The sequence below is a fragment of the Trifolium pratense genome, linkage group LG7 (genome assembly GCF_020283565.1).
Source record: "Trifolium pratense cultivar HEN17-A07 linkage group LG7, ARS_RC_1.1, whole genome shotgun sequence".
Taxonomy (NCBI): Eukaryota; Viridiplantae; Streptophyta; class Magnoliopsida; order Fabales; family Fabaceae; genus Trifolium; species Trifolium pratense.
The window spans coordinates 32208747-32230911 of record NC_060065.1 but is presented as its reverse complement, the minus strand read 5'-3'; the positions used below and the strand labels follow the sequence as shown (position 1 = coordinate 32230911).

Below are 22165 nucleotides of genomic sequence, written 5' to 3'. Positions count from 1 at the left end.
CTTCAATTAGGGGGTTGCTACCCTCTATTGGATCTTAGAATTCATCCATAATTTTATTCAACGTTTGGCTTTTCTTTTTCTATTCCAATTTTCTTGCATGTAATAATTCATTTATAAACTTTTGCGCCGTGGTTTAGGGGGCATAGTTGAAAGGGGGGAGTGCCTAAGGTTGGAGGAGAGCCTGTCGGGAGATGGGCGGGAAAGGGAGAGGGTGTCGAGAGGAGTTAACTTTTGGTAGAGTATTTTGGACAAAAACTATACTACCTCCGTTACTAATAGTTTAGAAAAAATAAAAGAAAGAAAATGGGAGTTTCAACTGAAAATATCAATCTCCTTTCTTAATACTATTTAAAAGGAGTAACATTTGCATGAATTGTGACAACTGAATAAACCTGAAATACATTATCACAATGTGAATGCAGCAAACTTTAATGCTCCATGAATCTTAAAAATTGTCACATTAGCCAAAACAGCAGGCTGAAAATTTATGGAAAGGCGGTAAACAGACGCATCAAATTCACGCCACAAAAAAAAAAGAATATCGAAAGTATAGCCAGAAATAATAATCAATATTTACACAAACATGTTAAATATTTCCTACAAGATAACCAACCAAGCTACATACAAGTTGAATTTCATGGACTGGCTTAACATTGTATATTGCATTATTACATATTTACATTGATGTTATGAAAACAAATGACGTTCGATGAAGACACAAAATCGATCAAGAGGATTGGTGTCTTCGATGGCAAGATCCCATGCAGAGCCGCAGGCGTCTACTGAAGGACTCCAACCTCTCAAATTTGTCAGGTTTAAGTTTCTTTTTAACTGTTTCAGCTTTCTTTTTCTTCTTCTTTTGATTCTTTTCAACTTCTTTTGGTTCTGCCAATTCTCTCATGCTTCCCATAGGTGTTGCATATACCTGTAGAATATTTCGGTATCATGGACATATCAGTAAGCTATCTTATGTCAAATGTGTGTGCATGCATGCATGAGAGAGAGAGAGAGAGAGAGAGAGAGAGAGAGAGAGAGAGAGAGAGAGAGAGAGACCTCAGAATCAATATCATCACCCCAGCTTTCTCTTGAGCTACAATATGAGAAAAAATCTTCATTTGGAAAATTTTGCTCATCCTGCAGAATCATTAAAAGTATTTTCAGAACTTAGAGATCAAAATAGTTTAAGCCACGATCGAGGTTGATAACAAACAATTACCACACAAAATCGGCATGGAGATAACAAACAATTGCTCATGGTCTCTAAACATAATCCACATTTGAACTGTATGATATACATTTCATCTTGAAAAACTAATGTATAATAGGTTACATGAACTGATAATTTGTTTCGAATAGTGTGGCCTACAGGTTAAAAACGCGCTTAAAATTTTCTTAATTTCAAAGACGGGATTTAAACAAAATCACCTTTGAATCTGCAGGTTCACCATAGCCATATGTCATGTCTCGAATCATAGACTCCTGCATTACAAGCAATTCACGAATTAAACGAAAAAGCTTTTGGAAGAAAATTTCATCGACAGATTGAAGAGCTGTCTTATTCTAACGGTCATTGGAGTGATTCCTTAAAGAAGTTCACTAACTGATGCTATGGATGGAATTCCAGAAGATGAACTAGCAGCATCAATAGTTGCATTCCGCATATTTGATATTAAATCATATAATAGGCCCTATAAAGATAACAAGACCAAGTTAATGTCTATTATTAAACGAAACCTTGCATAATAAAGCTTAATTACCTCATTCACAACAGAACCGATTTTTGTATCCCTCAAACTGTAATATTTCTCAAACCTACGACCTCTAGGAATGCGAGGAGGGCGGAGGACATCGTAGAAAAAAATACAAACTGAATCAAAGAAGATCCGTGGTCGGGTGGAGTTGTGATCACCGTCAAATTTTATGATATTTTTATCTCCCTACAAGTTTAGAGGCCAAGTTCGATGTTTAGTTTATGTGAAGAGAGTGCAAAACTGTAAATTTCTTTATAAACATTTGGTCAAATGTTTGAAATAATACCGCATATGATTCAAAGATAAGATCAGAGTGGTGAGGCTGAACAAATTCGTCATCGGTACCATGTCCAAATAAAGCAGGAATGAATGTCTTCGGAGCTGCCTGTAAGCTTTTAAATCATTACTCTAAGAAAGCTATGGAAAGGATATAACTATACTTAACAATTTGTACATTAAAAAATAAATGTTAACACTAATCACACACTTGAAACTGCAGAACTAAAGCAACGATCAATACCTGCAAACAGTTAAGGTCCATAATATCAAACTTTGCTTTCTTCTCAATAACTCGCCGCATATATTGTACAACCATTTTAACCTAACAATGAACCAAATACAGCAAAATCTCAGACTTTTAAACCAAAATAAAGAATCACTTCTGCACATAGATTCAGATAGAAGTGGGGAGGGAGGGAAAGATTACAGTGAACTTCGGAAGTCGAATTTTATAGACATCAACAAGCTCCAGCATTAAGTCATATAAGTTTGAAAAGGCACTATCCAATACCATTCCAGCAATAGAAGGATCTTCAGCTCCATAAAGAAGGCTATATATCATACCAAAGCAAAGTGAGACGTCAATTACACAGGATAATCTCGCACACAGGTGGCTCAGCATTGAAGTCTTAGGTATAGAAACATTTTTTCAAGGCATATAAAAGTTTAAATTCTATCTATTCAATAGTATATGTATGCGCGAGTATGTAAGTTCCTTTTCTCTCTTCTTTCAATCTCTCTAAAAAGTAAAAACGAAGAGAAAAACTAGTCTTCTTTCCTTGTTTATGTACAATTAGAATATGTCCCAGTGAGCTTAGCTCAGTTGGTAGGGACATCACATTATATATGCAAAGGCCGGGGTTTGAACCTCAAACACTCCACTTATTCACTTTTAAGGTTGAATTTCTAGCCACTAGGCTACTTGGCCAGAAAAAAAAAAGAATATAAATAAGTTGGTAGAAGATGTGATACCTAGTGACAGCACCCATTGATCGTCCCCAGAGACCTATACGAGATACCTGTTTGTCACTTCTTAAATATGCCACCACCATCCTGAGGTCTTCTTTCTGTAGCATATAGAAAGAGAGAAACAAAAAGAGTTTACAAGTTTTTTACACAAAAAAATGACTGGAAAGTTAAACTAAACATGAGAGAACATGCAGAAATATTACATACAAGCATGCCAGTTTATGAATGTGTTTCATTGTTGGTTCCTAAAAGATGTAAAACTGAAGAGACTACTTATTTAGATGCTTATAAGATGTAATGATGAAAACTAATTAAAGAAATTAATATATGCAAAAATATGCAACTTACCTCATGCCAGCCAAGGCTAACATGTTCACCATCAGATAAGCCTGATCCCGAGAAATCAAGCGTAAAAACAGTTATATTTGACGGAAGAAGAATAACAGCAGCTTCATTGGCGTCTGCCCTACATCCACTGCATAATTGTACATAAGTACACACATTTAGTATCCTAATGTACTTATAATTATAATTCCGAATCATATAGACTCTAAAGAGAAGGGATAGCAGTGTTGACAAAAAATGAAATACCTATTTCCATGGCAATATATTACACAAGGAAGAGAAATATCTTCAGGGACAGAAGAAGGGAGGTAATGACTACATTGCAAAGTATATCCTCTAGCATTCTTGAGCTGCAAGGTTTTATTAAGAAAAACTAAGAAAATAAACAAACTGTCGAAAGTTGTAATCATTAAGTAACTTCCGAAAACGGACAATAGTAAGTGTAGTATCATTTGAAACATGTCCATACTTGCCTCTAAATCCTTCCTTTGGAATTTTCTTCCCCCAAGGATGAATTCCCTTTCCCATAGGTACTGATCTGGATCGTAGTCAACCCTGTATATGTGACACAGTAGATAGATACACCGAAACTGTAACTTGATTGGCTTAAAAAAAACACAAAAGTTGAGCAATGGATGCTGTGGCATTTAGTTAAGTACAACACGATTTGATTACAAAAAATTCGTAAAAAGACTAAATTTAAGTCTAATAGTTCTTCAAACATGATTGCGGACTTCTCATTTGAAATTCGAACACATTACGGTATAATGTAAATTTCAGTAAAATGAAAAGAATCTACTAGTTTGAACACTCAATTCCTCATTGACAATATCGATCACAAGTTACTTAATTGTCAAGTTTCGAATGCAAAACAAGTAATGTCAAACCGTCAACAAGTAGAAGAGAACATAATACCTTGGAGGCCGAATAACGAAACTGATGAATTGGTCAATCATCTTGCTTATACATGTACTTTTCTCAGAGCAGCTCCGCTTGATGGGAATAGAATTACAGCGAAGTCTCTGAGAAGATCAGTCAATTCTGTCCCATTTCTTAATGAAACTAAGTGAACTGCATGCGTCTAAGTCCTCCTAGGATAACAAAGAACCTTACTCCACCTTCATAATTTCGATGCCGGACACTAATTAAGCGCATCAATATCCATTTCCAACATAATCTACTAATGTTCTATTCCTGTAACAAAACAAACAACACCATAAAAAGGTGAAATTTTGAATCAATTGACGCAAAGTGTAAAACAATGCAAAAGGAATCTAGCTGGTCCAAAGTAATCATATGAGAAAGTGAGAAAAAGGAAAACCAAAGGGAAATGTTAATCAGTGTCCTCGAGCCAATGGTTAAGGATACAAAAATGGTAATTTAATCTTGAAAGTAATACATTCAATGCCTTGAAATTTTAAAAACGAATCTTTTCTACTTACCTAAAACTTTTGCTTTTGTTTTCATTTTTGTTTCCTTAATCATTGCCCTGAGACACTGTTTAGCATGACCAACCTATAAGGTAAAAGCATTTTAAGATCCAAATGTCTTCAAAATTTTGCAAAACCATACAAACCCTCAAACATTTAACCCCCCACCTCCCTTTTTTCCTACCATTATTACAGAAACGTAATTCAAGGTGAAAAAAAATTCAAAGTTTGATTAAAGGGTACATGTGAATCCAATGAAACAGTTCCAGATGAGAAAAAGAAAAATGAACAATAAAATGTATGAAATTGTAAAGCTTACAAAATAAGAATGTGGTGTAAACAAGATAATATAATATTATGAATCACGAACACTCCTTACATTAGGCGTGTCCCAGTGTCGGACACGCGTCGTCGCGTCGGTGTCCGACATTACATTGAATTATGTCATTTTCTCAAATTATAATCGTTATCAAGGTGTCCGTGTCCGGTGTCCGTGTCTGTGCTTCATAACATTGTATTGTATGATTCCAAATTTAAAACAGGAAATTTTATATACCATGATGAAGAAAACAACAGAATGCACATTCAGAAACAAGACAAAAATATTTATTACAATAAGCAATAAAAAAAAGTATACCAGAAGGAAGAAGAAACCCAGAAATGGTTGTATGAAGAAGAAAGTTTTATATTTTTTTTTTGGTTTGTTTGAAGTTTTGGTGAGTAAAGAGGAATAATCGGAGAGGAAAGAGAGACACAACACAAACCTTAAACCTTAAGCAGCCAGGTGGAGTTTGTTTTCCTTAATATTTTTTGCTTTTGTGTTGTTTTTTAATTCATAGGAAATTATAAGAGCATAGCACGTTCTTTTTTTCAACGGTATAAAAGCAACTAATTATACCAGAATATAATTGTGGTTTGTCCTTTAATTAATTAATTAATATTCATGTTGAGAGGGCAGTCTCATATTTCAAAACTTGTTACGACTAAGATAATTTAAGTGATTAATGAACTTTTTACATTACTTTTTATGGACCAAAGTGTTTTTTTTTTTGTTGATAAACGAAATAATAAAGGCATTGAAAATTCACACACACAAAATGGAGTGATCGGGTTTCGAACCCCGATCCTGAGTCCGACACTAACAATTTCGACATCTCTATCGATTAAGTTAGGATTTGTGGACGAACCGAAATGTTTTTTAATTAGTTGTTTATGCATCAGTCTTTTTCCACTTTACCTAGAGAAAATAGCAAATACTTAGTTGGTGACTTGGTTAAGTGGTGATTAACGCTGAACTTGATAGGGAGGACCGCAGTTCGATCCCCCGCAACTGCAAATCGGGAGGGAGCTGGAATCACTTGATGCCAGAACTGACCCCGAACCAAATTCAACTAGATGTGAAAAACAAAAAAATAAATAGCAAATACTATATAAAATATTCAAATATCCGTATTATTGCGAGATTAATGTTTAGATTAAGATGATGTCCAATAATAATACTGATAGTGCAACATATTATTGATCGTAACATCTCTCTCATTACTCGTGTCAATTAAATTACTCGTCTATTTTAAATGGAAAATGCTTGAGTGCACGACGACATTTTGTCGTCTCAAGCACGACACATGTTGCAGTGCGCCTATACACCCAAAAGACCAATGTTTTACCTTTGGTAGTTGGCAATTAATTTATGCTTCTCAAATTTTGGTCCTTAAAAATATCTCAAATTTATTTTTAGTCCTCAAAAAAATTTTAACAAATTTTGGTCTCTAAAATATTTCTTGTCATAATTTACGGTTAATTTATACTTTTTAGCCAACTCTTATTTGTCATTCGAAATTTAAATTTTTTTTTCTATGTTCATATTTAATATATTAAAGAAATCTATCTCGCAGAAAAATAAATTATTTAAATAAGGGATAAATTTAAATATGAGTTTTTTAGTTTTTTGCGCTTAAAAATTCATAAATAATTAATCTTATGTTAAACAATTATAAATTTTTTGTATTAGAGATTCTTATAATATTATAAACATGAATAAAAATATATTCTAAGTCTCATAAGCTTATCTCAGTTGATAGGAACATTGCATTATATATGTTGGGGCCGGGTTCGAACCCTGGTCATTTCGGCTCACTTACCCACCTTAAAAGTAAATTTCTAATCACTAGATAATTTGAAAAAGAAAAAAAAAAACCATTCTCAAATATGAAAGCACCTAAAAGTTAATTAAAAATAGGGATAAAAATATTTGAGGGACCAAATATTTATTTTAATACAAAAGTGCTCTACCAAAAAAAATTAATACAAAAGTGTCATGCCGTAAGTAACAAAGGCTTTGCAAGCAGCAAATTAAATAAGTGGCGCTCGTGCTATTTAGACGAAGCCCTGAATCAGTCCTGCTATATAGCATTACTGTTTTAAATATACTCCTATAAAATTTGTTCAAAAAAATGTACTCCTATAAAATTCATTTAGACTATGGTAAGATCAAATATTGAGTTTATAGTTTATAAGCTATTAGCACTATATGAACTTCTTCTCTCCTCTCCTCCTCCTCAAACCCTAGCCGTCACAACTTTCTCTCTTCTTACTAGAGAGAGGTGATTTAAGATAAATTTAGGCCTAAAATCACCCCCAAATTGTTTTTCTTCTATTTTAATTAAATAAGTGTGATTTCTGTTAAATATGCTTGGATCTCATCCTCAAAAGCTAACTCAAAAGGTGAGGTTGCCCTCACATATTTATACACTTCACATTCCGAGAATCTAAGCAATGTGGGACTTCAAACAATCTCCAACAACATAACTAACACATTCAACACCCACCCTCCCGCCTATCGTGGTCCTGGGTCAAGTGCCCACATTGCAATCCTTAACCCGCTCTGATACGATGTTAAATATGCTTGGATCTCATCCCCAAAAGCTAGCTCAAAAGGTGACGTTGCCCTCACATATTTATACACTTCACATCCCGGGAATCTAAGCAATCTGGGACTTCAAACAATCTCCAACAACACAACTAACACATTCAACAATTTCCACATATATATTTAGTATTTCTTTTGTTTGTTTTTGTGATTTTATCATCCTTTGTTTTGATTTGTCCGTCTTAGTGCGGTGTATTGTTATACCGTCTTAGTACAGAGTATTGTTATCCCGTCTTGGTACGGTATTCATTTGTTTCAGGTTGAAGGATTAAAGTTGATTCAGTGCAGATCCAATCAATGACTTTTGTGCCATCAACACTACAGATCCGGAGGCATGAATATTCCGGAAACTTCAATATATATAGTCAAATATGTAGGCTTATGCAATATGCCGTTTTATGCTATTAACACGGATGCCGTGAGTTTGTTCGCAGATTTATCCATTTTCAATTTGTATTGCATCGATGTACTCTAATAAATTTGAATGAATGAATACCTTTTATTTAGTAAAAAAAAAGCTATTAGCACTGTTTCATAAACGTTTTTTAAAAAGTATTTATAGTTTTTTTTTAAAAGCTATTTTAAATAGCTTATGAGTTTATACCTTATCATCTTTCTTTTCAATTTTACCCTTGACATCTTACTTGAAAAAATTTAAATATTAATTAAACATATCTTCTGTATGTCATTTCATACTGATAAGATAGTTCAACAGCTAATTTTACTAAACACTATAAATTCAATTAGCTAGCTTATTCGCTATAAGCTACCTTATCCGATATTTTTTTTACCAAAGAGAACCTTTAATCTAATCAATTTCGTTTAAGTTTGGTAAGAGTATGGATCCCGATACTCTTCTGTTGCTTCTCTGCCATGGATCCGTCTTGCGCTAATCCAAACCATTGGATTGATCTCGGTCCGCACGTTTTTTCTCTCTTCTACACCATTGTTACTTTTTTAACTCTTAACCGTTGGATTGTGGACAGGAGGGTGACTGATTATAATCGGGGATCTGATTCCGTAAGAGTATTAGGGTCTGTCTCAAATCACACGGATAAAATAATTTATTTAGTATAAAAATAAGAAAAAATATCAGATCTTATGTTTGACATATATACTTGAACAATCATATCATATAATACAATCATCAAATATATAAATTTCTCCAGGGTCTAGTTGCAACAACATATCTTGTTGTCTGGTACACAATGCCCACCAGGTCTTCCCATATTTAGAATACAATGTTCACTACATGATGTAGACAAACCTCCTAGACAGCTTTCATAACGAAAGCAAAATGTCTTCTTTGGCAGTTTAACTACTTCTCCTGAAATCAATAAAACATAGTTAGACATATAATCTAGGCCAAATTTAGAATACTTTGAGTTTCGCGTTTACAACAGTTACATTTTAAGTTTTTCACGATAATAAATAAGTCTTTAAGTTTATAATTTGTTGCAATGTTACCATTTCAGTTATCTTACATTTACAAAATCACTGGCGTGACCGTTAATTTTGATATTAACCATGATGAGTTTAAGGTTCAACCTGATGCGAACCATGAGGCCCAAAAAATTGAGGCCCAACCGGAAGGAAGGATAACGGTACGTACAACAAATTAAAAACTTAAAAGGACCTATTTGTTAGTTGAAAAACTTAAATGACATATTTATTACCTAAAAAACTTAAATAATCTAACTATTACAATTGCAAAACTTAAAGGATTCATCGATGCATTTGGCTTATAATCTAATATTCCATAGTAATTTTTTTTTGTGCATTTCAAACATTTTTTTTTATAAGCAAAATTGTATAAGGAAGGAGTACTCAATCCTTACGATATATATTTTTCATAAAAACATGCTTCTTTAAACTTAGACGATGATATTATAATTTATACCCGATTTCGAATTCTTCGATCCAGATATTTTCATAGAAAATGTAACAAAGATAAATTATAAAAATAGTTTGATACCTGTAACCATGGCTGAAGCAATGCAGATAATTAAGAAGGTAAAAAAGAAATGATTGATGCAGGTTGCCATTATATTTTGAAACGTTGATAAGAAAACACCTTGCAATAACATTTTTTTTTTTACAGATGCAATAAAGTATTTATAATAATGACTAAGGAAGTTATGCTAGAATTATGAACATTCAAGTGAATTTAATATTTTCATATTAACTTCCATTTATAACAATAACAATTATATTCTATTGTCATATATAAACGTTGAAATTCTTTACCCAAACTGTTATTAAATTTTAATCTTAATAAAACTTTGCTTCAGTTCCCGTGAGGCTACCTGAGTTGGTAGGGACATTGCATTATTAGATGCAGGAGTTAGGGTTTCATTTCAATTATTAACCTTTAAGGTGGAATGTCTAGCCACTAAACTACTTGAACCCAATATTATTTTTTTGCTTCAGGTTTATGCATCAAATGCAAAAATAACCAATAGTGAACTCTTCCTCAACCATTTTTATGTAGAAGGTTACATTGAGAAATCTTGCAAAACAATATATCAAACTAGTAACCGACCCGTGCGATGCACGGGTTTGTAGTGACCTCATTTATATAACAACCATGGTCGTTGCCAATCATGGTCGATATGAATCAAAGTAAGCTAAAAAGAACTATATGGTTTTGATCAAAATAGTACAAAATGTCATTTATATCATAACATTTCCTAAGCTAAAAAGAACTATATGGTTTTGATCAAAATAGTCCAAAATGTCATTTATATCATAATATTCCCTACAAAGCATAGTAACTAAAATAGTCCAAAATGGCATTTAAAAGAGCATGTCTTTGTTAGAGAGTTACACTCTAAGCAAGATGAAGAACCTCAAAAAGCAGACAAATTCAATTTTGTTCCACATATTACATAAAAAGTTCCAAAAGATAGGTAGTAGGAAATCTAGAGCATGTAATAGTGCTGGCTCTGGTAGAATTTCTTCCGGTTGCTGGATGTTGAAGGAGCATGTAGGGTAGTTCTAACACCAATGAAAGGAGCGAGCTTAAAGTAGATGGTCCTATTGTTGGATGCCTCGGTGACGCCAAATTTAACAATTACATCCTTAGCCAAATTATGCACCTTGCAAACATCACCCCATTGGCCTGAAATCTTACAGCTGATATAAGGACTATTGACAAACTTGAGATCACAGTGATTCCATGTATTACCAAGCCAATCAATTAATCTGAGTTGAGTCTCCTCATTAGGTAATGCATTTTGACAGAAACCTCTCCAATGCGTCTGTTGAATAATTAAACAACATTTTAGTGATGAATAAAAAGTATTGATGATCTTGTAGCATGAGAAATGAAACATACCAAAGTCCCAGTTTGGACATCAGGAATAGTGAGAGTTTTCTCAAGACTGTGAAAAAACTTTTGGGAGAACAAAGTAGGGAATAGGTCCATTTGAAGTTGCTTCAAGGAAAGGTTTTTCCAACATTAGCTTATATGGAGGAGTTTTATGAGGATAGGTGATCTCCATGCCAGTAATGTATCGAACCCGGATGAAAAAAACAAAAGGACTGATCAACAAAAGAGTAATCCAAGCACCAGCATTGATGTTATAGAAATCTCTCAATCGAGACCAACCATGAGTTAAATAAATTTCTGAATTGTTCTTTTTGAGTACAGCTACTTGGATTTGATTTTCGTTGATGTCCTGTAAGAAAACTGTATCACCAATGTACTGACCAATGACACGTGCATAAATTTCTGGTAGTTTCCCTCGATTCTACATAATAACCACAATATTAAGAGGAAGAGAATGAAGAGACCTTTAAATGTCCAACAAAGCAAAATATATGCTAAATAGGTAAAGAATTTGATATTAAAAGGCCAAACACAAAAAGACCAGATGCAAACACAATCCTAGGTGAACAGTTTGATGTTAAAAGACCAGATACAGACACAATCCTAGGTAAACAATTTGAAGATGCAAGAAAATTTACAAACTTGGGGAAGAATTAGGGAGAGGAAAATGTGGTGTGACTTATCTATGCTTGCAAGTCAATTCCAAACTGAAAATTTGTTAGTAAAGCCGAAAAAAGAAGAAATAAAGAAAGAGATTCAAATCATGCAACATATGAGTGGAAAACCAAATATTGTTGAATTTAAAGGTGCTTATGAGGATAAAAAATCATTTCATGTTGTTATGGAACTTTGTGTTGGTGATCAACTTTAGGATTATTGCTAAATTGCTAAAGGGAAATACAGTGAAAGAGATGCAGCTTCAATTTGCAGACAAATTGTTAATATTGTTCATATTTGTCATTTTAAGGGTGTGATGCATAGAGATACACTTGCTGACTTCTACATTATAACCACAGCACTAAGAGGGGGAGAATGGATGAAAGTTGGCTAAAATGTTCACAATATATTTGCTAACTTATTTAGAAATCAATGTGTCAATGAAGAGGCCATTAGCAAGGTTGAGTTCACTCAAATTGGTAATTAAAAATGATTTGTGTAAAATACTACACCCTATCTTGTCTTATAGTATGAAATGATCAAAGAAGTGATGTGTATAGACCAAGTTAGGTAAATCTGAGTTCATTTAAGCATGCTAGCTTATTTTGAAATATAATGTATAAGTTGACATCCATTAACACAATTATCACAATATTAACAGCAAGGAAATGAAAAGGCCATGAAATGATCAACAAAGCAAAATAGATAGATCAGACTGATAAGACACACTATGAGATCATTCAGTTCTGGAAATTAAAAATGTCTATTAAAAGCAAGAGAATGGAAAGGCCATGAAATGAACAACAAAACAAAACAGCTCATTCAAGCTGGAAATAATCACTATGAGCTCATTCAAGTATGTCAATTAAGAATGTCTTGGATAAAACACCCTCACAATTTTTTACTACAACTACATACTTGGTACCCAAAAAACATCCAAAAAAAAAACAGCATTGCTTACCTTCATGGGATTGTACTCCATATACCCTGTTCTTGTCATCATGGAAAAAGGACGAATGTCAGGATGTGTCTTGTTGTAGCGATGGTTCATATCTATATAATATAAAAGAATATGCAAATTATCAAAATGAAAAGTTGAAGTTAGTATGGATAGCATAATTTAATAGCAAGTATAGATTATCTTGATCATAAAGATGGTTTATTTTAATTGATGATAAGATCTTAAGGATACACAAAACTAAAAGGACTGGTGCATCTATTATAAAAGATAGACGATGAAATTATTTTGGTTGGTCTTGAGAACTATTGCCAGTAATAATGAACAAAGTAAAATAGACATATATGCAGGCACTATTTAGAGGTTATCTCAGTGTAGATTAAAAATGCAAGAAACATTAACACATCACATAAGTTTGGCCAAGCAGCATGGACATAAACAGAGGAAACCATGAGTGATGAAAAATCAGGATTCAATAGCACTCAAATCCAAACTAAAAACATGGAACAATAAATTAGCAAGGAACACTAACATATGTCTTTAAATATAATCTTCACATATCCACCAAACACAAACATAATTATGAAAAGATGCAATTTTCTTAAAATAATAAGCAAAAACACCAACACATCTGTACAGCAAGGTATTGATAAATGCTCACATAAGCTTGATCAAGTAATAATGAATCAACTACATGCTTGTCTTATAATCATTGTTAGGCTTATGGCTAATCATGATTGTTACATTTCATATCTATTTGCAAGTACACTACACGAGTTCTATCCTAAACCCTGAATTTGGGTTGATTGATTATATAATGATATTACGCATTGCTATACCTTTTTCTTCTTGCTCGTTTTCTTCATCGTCAGAGTCAGAATCAGAACCAGCCTTCTTTTTAGTAACTGCATTTTCTGCCACCTCGTCCTTCTTATCAGTTTCCTAGTAGTACAATAGAAAACCTTTAATCAAAACAATAAAACAAAGAAGTTGCAATGAGAAAAGACAATTAAGAACAATTCATTACCTCGGAAGCAGCGACATCAGTGAAACTAAACTTCTCAAATATTTTTCTAAATTCTTCATCCATGCCTTCATATAGGTCTACCTTCTTTGGTAGATACTCAATTTCAACTTTCTCAACCACCTAAAAATTAAGGGGAAAAATAATGACATAAGTTTGGGTACTAAATTGAAACGCTAGCCGAGACATTTAACCAATTACAGAAGCCATGATCTACTTCAATTTCTGATCTAACAACATATATAATTTCTGAAACACTCCACTCCACAACTGCCTCTTCCCTATATCAAAGTCACAAATTGTCCCCAAAAAAATCCAATTTTTAATCAATCAGAAGATGGGAAAAAAATATTTTTATATGCTTCTGAAGCTAAATCTTACAAAGAAACTATAATATTCAAGAGAATCCATTATCACCAAATTCCAATTGCTAAAACATTGAAGAAACAAACAAAAGACTGAATTTATCTCATTTCACACACAATTGTCTTTCTCTATCTCTCACTATGCTTAAACCCACAATAGGGAAAGTCTCAAAGAAAAGATAAAAAGAAGAGGTCAACTAACTCTGCTAGCATCTGGATCAAGACATGTGTGAGAGTTTTTCTGGCAAAGCTTCCCCTTCCTCTTGCTGAAACTGTGCTAATCCTATTCAAATATAACATGCAATCAAATGGTGAGAATAAAATGAGAATACATTTGAGAGGAAAAATATAAATGAGATTCACCAAATCTTACAAAACCACCAAAATCTTAGTGTAGTGTTTTTAACTGAGGAATGGTTAAAAGAACAAATTTGAAAAACAAATTTAAAAATGGAGATGGAGATTTAAGAGGATGTATGGAGAAAATGAGAAAGAATCAGTTGAATTTGAAATAAATGTATAGATTAAACTGGAAAAGCAAATTGTAAGAGGAATGAAGGTTTGATTTTGTTGTACTACTAACCCTAGAATTTCTTCTTCCTTCTCCTACATTGGTTAATGGAGAGAGGAGTGACGTCACGTGCTGCGGTGAGATTCACCAAATCTTACAAAGAAATTCAAAACAGAAATTGAAAACCTAAATAAAAATCAAAAATCAAAACCACCAAAATCTACCTTGGATAATGGATTTGGTGCAATTTTGCAGGAGAAACTATTTTATCAAACTCAAAAACATAATAACCTTGAATCATCAAAAATAAATAATTAGGTCCAACATAACCTACTTTCTTGTTAAATCTAATCTAAATCAACAGAAATAGAATAGCAAAACATTCACCTCTTCCCATTAAAAAGGTTGTGGTCGCCAGTTTTCACCATTTTCCTAGCTGCAAAACAGAGACAAATCTGTATATGAAAGAAAACTAAAAAAACGAAAGATTAAGCAAGTCTTTGTTTTGCACAAAATAACACAAAATTCATCTGGGGTTTGATTAAGCATAAACCAATTGATAAAAATTCAATTTTATCATTGGAATGCTTCCTGCAAAAATAAAATAAAAACGAAAAAGTTTGAAAGAGAGATGAGATTTTTCTAGTCACCTGAGTTTATTGACATCCAAAGATCAAATTTCATGGAGGAGCTTTATCCTTCCATGGAGGAGCTTTATCCTTCCATGGAACCAATTAGAGAGATGAATATTGACAAATTGAGAAAGATGAAATCTAAAAGATGAATTTGGAGATACATCACCATCTACCATAACCACCACACATCACCATCACCTCCAATCTTCAACCATCCTCACCAACAAAAGAAAACATCGAAAAAAAATAAAAAATAAACAGAGCATAGAAATTAAGATCGAACCAGAGGAAAGAAGGAGCAAGAAGCTTTGTCGCCGCCGTTGCCAAGCACCGCCGTGTCACCACAAACGGCCACAAGAACTCTCTCGGCCGGAACTCCTCCTCCTCGCCAGAACTTCTCTCCCGCCGGTAAATCTTCTCTCACTCGGCCACTCCCTCACTCTCATGACGAGTGATTGATTCGTAGATGGTGGTGGAGGTTGTGGGGTGGATGTTATGGTGAAGGATGAGATGGGGAGTGAGAGAGATGAAACTGTGGGATGATGAGAAAGAGGGAGAGCGTGAGAAAGAGGGAGAGCGTACGAGAGAGAGAGAGAGAGGGGGGGAAGAGAGAGAAAACAATTTCACAAATGAAAAAAAATTGGGAAAGTAATCATAAAATCACAATTGTTTCCATAAACCACTTGTGTCAATGGTTTGCATAAACCAGCAATCACAAAACCAGCAATTATAGGAGGGTCCACATGAGACATGCAAAGAATTATAATAAGCCATGTGTAAGATGTGTAAGATGAAGCCATGTGTAAGATGATATAAGAATATAACCCTAAACCTAGAATGAATGTGAAGATTGAAACCTAAAGATGGCAAGATATGATTGGCCAATATACAAAGATGTAAAGGGTTCATTGGGCAAGAGATTAGGGTTACAAATTGGCAAGGCAATTAGGTTAGCAAAACAACTCATCCTTTAGTATATAAAGATAAAGATATGTAAAACAAGGTTAATGAGCTCTTCCTCAATCATTTGCAAAAAAATTAGGGAGCTTCTACTACAGGTTTATTTTGGAAAAAATATTATATTTTGCAGTCTTGCACTATGCTCTAAATGTAAGCCATGCATGGTAGCTTCTTGTCTTGTAGATTACTATTGATAATCATTAATCAATACTAACATTTTAGCATTTCAAAATTGAATTTTTATAATCTTCATTATCAAGATAGAAGAAAAAGAGTGACATGGTTGGAGAGTAAAGTAACAGGTAACATTATACATAAGCAATTTTTTTTTCTTTGAAACATGAAGTTAAACAGTAACAACTGATTGAGTTCAATTCAATGAACCTATGTGTTTTATATACTATACTAAACAGTAAATGAAGGATTGTATCCTACACATTATCCTCAGCAATGCTTCATATTGAATGCCAATAGAAACAATTCAAAGCTGCCAAATTCAATAGAAACCATTTTTGCGTCGTTTTCCATCTTCCATCTAGTATGCTTTCCCTAGTCATATCAGCTCCGTAGCAATGACGCCTTGACCAAACTGCGCGGTTTGGATTCCTATAACAAGCAATGATGATTGCAAAGTATATCCTCTGGCATTCTTGAGCTGCAAGGTTTTATTAAGAAAAGGGAAGAAAATAAACAAACTGTCGAAAGTTGTAAATAATCATTAAGTAACTTCCGAAAATGGACAATAGTAATTGTAGTATCATTCAAAACATGTCCATACTTGCCTCTAAATCCTTCCTTTGGATGAATTCCTTTTCCCATAGGTACTGATCTGGATCATAGTCAACCCCTCAACCCTGTATATGTGACACAGTAGATAGATACACCGAAACTGTAACTCGATTGGCTTAAAAAAACCAAAAGTTGAAACATAATTGCGGAATTCTCATTTGAAATTTGAACACAATATGGTGTAACGTAAATTTCAATATAATGAAAAGAATCTACTAGTTTGAATGCTCAATTACTCATTGACAATACAATGCCGATTACTAGTTACTTAGTTGTCAAGTTTCGAATGCAACAATTAATGTCAAACCGTCAACAAGTAGAAAAGACCATAATACCTTGGAGGCCGAATGACGAAACTGATGAAATGGTCAATCATCTTTTCTCAGAGAAGATCAGTCAATTCTGTCCCATTTCTTAATGAAACTCAGTGAACTGCACGCTAATCTCGAGTCTAAATCCTCCTATGATAGGAAGAACCTTAGAGCATTCACAATGGAGCAACTCATCTTTGAGTACTTAACTGGGTCCCACATGTACACATCACTTATTTATAATTTTTTATTAATAGTACCTAATAGGTACTCAATCCCTCCAACCCAACACATCTTAAAAAGTTCTAAATTGGTCCCACTAATAACACATTTCTCCAATAACTTTACATCATTATAAATGGGTCCCACAAAAATTATATAAGTACTACTTCTTATTGTAGAACTAGTACCTAATAAGCACTCATTTATGTATTGCTCCAATGGTAGTACCTATTAGGTACTAGTACTTAAAAAATAAGTACTCACCATTGGAGATGGTCTTACTCTAACAAGAAACTCGTAACAAGAACACATAATTGATTATTTGCTCAAACGCGACCCGAACTATATTTGATAAAATGCAAAATGCAGCATAATTTGGTAATATAGTTTGTAAATTTCAAAATAGTTTTTTTTTTTTTTTATTAACTAAACAATTCATCAAATGTTATCATCACTACAACATGCACCTGTACAACATTAAAAAACTTAAAAAGGAGCAAAATACATAGGGGTAAATAGGTAATTTAATATATAAACGGGTGGGTGAATGAGTTTCGGGTGTGAGTTTGATATTACCCAAACCCACACCCATATATTCGTGTGTCACCCGAACCCAAACCAAACCCATTCAACTCGGGTTTCGCCCGTTGACTTGAGTTTGAGTTCGGATGGATCTATCGGATTTGGGTTTTTCTATCATCCCCTATCTATAATTTGTTTTGTTTCTATTTTTATGCATATCATTTTTTATTATTGTATGTAGCTTAAATTTTTTCTATAGTATTAATTTAGTGGTCATCAATTTTATTGTATTGACACATAAGTACTGGAGCAATACACATATGCATAAGTATTGCTCTAGTTTAGCACAAGTGTAGGTTTTAGTTCAACAATTTGATGCCGAAAAATAATGCACATTGGGATGCTATTATTTAGGATAATTCTTTAATATACATCTTTTAATATACATCTTACTTTGGATATATTAATTAGAACCTATTATGCACGTGGAAGATAAAACGATGGCAAAAATCAAATGAGAAATATATTCTTTTTGAACTACGTTTTTTTTTTTTAATATATATATAACACTACACTTACTTAGGTATCAAGTCACAAGCAAATTATTGTTCATCATATATAAGATGACTATCCACACATTAATTTGCATCAATTTCTTTCCATATTACCTTCATAAATTCAACTTAATCATCGACCTCTTTCACCAATTTCAAATCAAATATTCTTGATGCCATGAGTAGATCTAAATCAAACAAGAAGAAGATAAAGAGAAAAATAACCACGTGGATGATATTGAATGAAGAAGATATCGATATTTTATATACTTCTTGATTTCGTATTATCCACGTGATTATTTTCGTCTTTGTTTTTTTCATTATCAAATACCTCAAATCAAAGCCAACTCTACCCAAATTCACTCACACTTCTTGGTTTCCCTCTTTTTCATAAATATATAAGTTTTTTTTTTTTAAATATTTTTTATACACTATATATAAGTTTTTGCAGGTTCCACTCTATTTTTTATTGTTGTGAATTAAGCTCAGACATTTGAATTTGTTTATTTTATGAATCTGCCATTCGATCGACTCAAACCAATAAATTAATCATTGATTCATTGGAATGTTGTATTTGAAAGAAAATCTAATAAAAGCACAACGTGTAGGGTGAACTAAATCCTCGTTAAATTTTATTTTTCCGTTTGAGGGGACTCGCACATATTCTGCAGTACCCCCTGTATACAAGAACATGTTGAATATGTTGTTGTGTTGTTGGAGATTGTTTGAAGTCCCATATTACTTAGGTTCCCGAGATGTGAAGTGTATATATATATGTGAGGACAACCTCACTCTTTCAGCGAGCTTTTGGGATGAGATTCTAGCATATTTAACACAACCATCAATTACTTATAAATATATATATTCCGTGATTTTTGGTTTTTTTAATAACAAACTAGTTTAAAGACCCGTACTTTTACATGGGTCCATTGACTTTTATTCGATATTTAAATTTGTCATTATATTAAGGTAGGAAATTTATTTAGAATTAAATATTTTAAAAAATTGTTATATAATATTGTTCAAATATAAGTGGAATTATTGTGTTTTTCTTGCAAACTTATTTATTCAATTTTTTATGTTTTAGTGACAAATAATGGTCCTTATATTTTTAATCAAAAATTAGAAATTTTATTATGAATATTTAGCGTAATTTAGTAAATTTGATACTCTCTCCGTTCCTTTTTAATTGTCGTTTGAGAATCGTGCGCACTATTAATGTAATATAATTTACTTTGATTGTAATTTTTTATTAATATATTAAAATAAATATTAGCATATAAAATGTTGTTCAATTTGTCTCGACGAATATTTTTAAAGTATAAAATTTTCATAATTTTTTATAATAGAGAATAAAAAATATTAGTGATCAAAGTTCTACATTTTCATGTGTGCAGTAATCTAAAACAACAATTAAAAAGGAATAGAGGGAGTAGTAATTAACTTTATTATTTATTATATATTATTAGTGGTTAATAGTAAACTTTTTTTTTTGAATGAGTTAGTAGTAAACTTAGTAGTATTGTTTATCTTTCTTTTTTTTTTTATGAAAAATATTGTTTGTGTTTCTTCTCATAAAAAAAAATTGTTTATGTTTTTTTTTTTATAAAGTGTTGTTTTTTTTGTGGTTAAATAGTATAGTGGTTAGAAATTCCACCCTTATAGCCTGTTTGTTTCGAGGTAGATGTATGGGAGGAGAGGTGAGGGGGTAATCATGACAAAAAATAAGATTTATTTTTGTTAAATCGTTTTTTCTAAAAAAAAAAAGTTTTTTATTCTTGAAAAAAAAAACAAAATTTAAAAACAATAATAATAATAATAATAATAATTATAATGATTAAAAATTATCATTTTTTGTTTTTTAGGATTATGACCTATAGGTTGTACCAACATGCACAAAAGTATTCATCTATTCTTGCTTTGGTGGGGAGAAACCACATCTTTTGGGATGCGCCATTACTTTTTTTTTACGGAAAAATGCTTATCTCATTTCATTAATAATAATTTTGTAAATACAAGAAGGTATAATGATAAAATTATGGAAACTAGCTAAAGATGTAGCCGCCCCGGCAAGCCTATGAGCAACTTCATTTGCTTGTCTCCTAATCAACTTAACATCAGAGTTCACTAGATTAGAAGCTAGAATATTTCTACAATCATTTAAAATAGCACCAAGATCAAAGAGGTAGGTTCTTTTACTGTAAAGACTGTCGACTATCTTTTTGCAATCCATTTCAAAGTCAGTGTCATATAACTGCATTTCTTCTACCCATTTGTGAGCATGCAGCAAGCCTATGGCTTCACCAATCTCCACGTCGACTGTAGGTTCTATCCACTCTGTTCTCGCAGCCACAAACCTACCATGATCATCCCTTAAACACATACCGAGTCCCACCTTGTTGCGATCTAGCGAAAAGGAAGCATCTGCATTACACTTGTATCTTCCATGTCTGGGATGCGCCATTACTGGCACATCATGGTAATGGTAATGTTCAATTCTTGTTTATATTTATTAGAAGATCTACTATTTATTTACAACAATTAGATTTTTGTTTTCTGCCAGAAACAGAAACGTTTACATGATGGAACACTTAAAGAAGCAGAGAGTTATGAGGAATGCATGCGATCCATGAAGTTAGGTAGAAGCTTTTAATTTTATTATTTTCTTGTCTTGCAATTTATTTCTATATAGGACCGGAGTCTTTGGTATTTAGTGTTGTCGGCCGCTAGGTGAGCCATTAAATATTTCTGTGTGTGCTGATATGTGCTTTTCAATATAGAGTTTAACAGTCAACCTCCTTTTTACTTGGATTCAAAGATACGTCTTTGGGACAGATTTCCAGATATCGAGTAAATCCTTAACCAAGGTAATATATGTTAGATGACTCATCTCTATTCCATCATGTTGGATGAATGCATAATGAACTGTGTACATATATCTGTTGTCTGTGATAAATGTATCCAAAAAAAGGTTCCTAATTTTAGGTTAATTGTTCAGTTCAGGGACTTTTTTTGGGAGCACAATGGATGGTACTAGAGGAATCACAACTCAAAACAGTGGTTATGCAGGAAGGATATATGAACTCTGATTCTCTGCAATTCTTTCCTTTTGAATCCTGTTCTGTTTTGCATATACAATGGGCTTACTTTTTGTTTCATATCACAACTCAAAACAGTGATTATTATGTAGGATACATGAACTCTGCTTATTCGTCGCCCTAATCTAGCTTGCCCTTACTGTGCTCAGTACATCAAATCTCACTCTCTCACATAATGAGCAATTTCAACTGTTTGTTAATCATTATTAATTTAATTTAGATTGAATCACCAACTCCAAGTCTAAATTTGTGCAATCTTTGAAATGTATGAATTCCTATGGCTGGCCATCAAGTCACTGCCAACACATTTGGCTTCCAATGGAATAAGCCTATGTTTGGTATCACGGTGAATACGTTAGAATCACGTTCATCTGCCGTGATTTTTCAAAAGCTACACTCTGTCACATGCCAGATCAAACGGTAGCCCTTTCTCCGTTGGACCCCCACAGCCGAGCCACAAAAACAGTCGAAAAGGTAAAACAGGTTCGGGGGCATCAACAACACCAAACCCCGCCACTTAAACAC

The 22165-nt window shown here is 33.0% G+C and overlaps 3 protein-coding genes across 12 annotated transcripts; all 3 read right to left on the bottom strand.

Moving 5' to 3' along the window:
- Window positions 1–207: 207 nt before the first annotated feature.
- LOC123898055 lies at window positions 208–5576 on the bottom strand. The gene is made up of 14 exons (XM_045948902.1): window positions 5412–5576; window positions 4260–4538; window positions 3818–3899; window positions 3591–3694; window positions 3348–3474; window positions 3003–3097; window positions 2458–2581; window positions 2272–2352; window positions 2038–2136; window positions 1758–1937; window positions 1602–1688; window positions 1426–1479; window positions 1054–1134; window positions 208–925 (listed from the first exon to the last, which is right to left on the bottom strand). Exons 2-14 carry the CDS (start codon window positions 4298–4300, stop codon window positions 728–730), a joined length of 1353 nt encoding a protein of 450 aa, XP_045804858.1. The 5' UTR covers window positions 4301–4538; window positions 5412–5576; the 3' UTR covers window positions 208–727.
- Window positions 5577–10416: 4840 nt separating this feature from the next.
- On the bottom strand, window positions 10417–15847 carry LOC123897270. Of its 10 annotated transcripts, none has more exons than XM_045947840.1 (10): window positions 15200–15806; window positions 14937–14985; window positions 14774–14840; window positions 14622–14702; window positions 14241–14321; window positions 13677–13796; window positions 13489–13591; window positions 12653–12744; window positions 11041–11455; window positions 10417–10963 (listed from the first exon to the last, which is right to left on the bottom strand). In XM_045947840.1, exons 6-9 carry the CDS (start codon window positions 13737–13739, stop codon window positions 11081–11083), a joined length of 633 nt encoding a protein of 210 aa, XP_045803796.1. In that variant the 5' UTR covers window positions 13740–13796; window positions 14241–14321; window positions 14622–14702; window positions 14774–14840; window positions 14937–14985; window positions 15200–15806; the 3' UTR covers window positions 10417–10963; window positions 11041–11080. The 10 variants fall into 10 exon arrangements, with proteins under 10 accessions (XP_045803796.1, XP_045803797.1, XP_045803800.1 ...); XM_045947841.1 differs by having other exon boundaries at window positions 14622–14681; XM_045947844.1 differs by having other exon boundaries at window positions 14937–15004; window positions 15200–15238.
- Window positions 15848–17904: 2057 nt separating this feature from the next.
- LOC123896267 lies at window positions 17905–21006 on the bottom strand. The gene is made up of 2 exons (XM_045946678.1): window positions 20559–21006; window positions 17905–17933 (listed from the first exon to the last, which is right to left on the bottom strand). Exons 1-2 carry the CDS (start codon window positions 21004–21006, stop codon window positions 17905–17907), a joined length of 477 nt encoding a protein of 158 aa, XP_045802634.1.
- Between the last annotated feature and the right edge of the window lie 1159 nt (window positions 21007–22165).

What these genes read in the sequence shown, in the direction of transcription:
- LOC123898055 (XM_045948902.1), bottom strand. Translation starts at nt 4,300, where the DNA reads ATGATTGACCAATTCATCAGTTTCGTTATTCGGCCTCCAAG. An exon ending in TTCGACTTCCGAAGTTCACT is followed by an intron (nt 2,353 to 2,457) that starts GTAATCTTTCCC and finishes GTTCATTGTTAG; the next exon opens with GTTAAAATGGTTGTACAATA. An exon ending in GTGAACCTGCAGATTCAAAG is followed by an intron (nt 1,135 to 1,425) that starts GTGATTTTGTTT and finishes ATGATTCTGCAG; the next exon opens with GATGAGCAAAATTTTCCAAA.
- LOC123896267 (XM_045946678.1), bottom strand. Translation starts at nt 21,006, where the DNA reads ATGGCGCATCCCAGACATGGAAGATACAAGTGTAATGCAGATGCTTCC. An exon ending in TTTTATCATTATACCTTCTT is followed by an intron (nt 17,934 to 20,558) that starts GTATTTACAAAA and finishes AATGTTGTACAG; the next exon opens with GTGCATGTTGTAGTGATGAT.
- LOC123897270 (XM_045947842.1), bottom strand. Translation starts at nt 13,739, where the DNA reads ATGGATGAAGAATTTAGAAAAATATTTGAGAAGTTTAGTTTCACTGAT. An exon ending in AAACGAGCAAGAAGAAAAAG is followed by an intron (nt 12,745 to 13,488) that starts GTATAGCAATGC and finishes TATATTATATAG; the next exon opens with ATATGAACCATCGCTACAAC. An exon ending in TGGAGTACAATCCCATGAAG is followed by an intron (nt 11,456 to 12,652) that starts GTAAGCAATGCT and finishes GTTATTATGTAG; the next exon opens with AATCGAGGGAAACTACCAGA.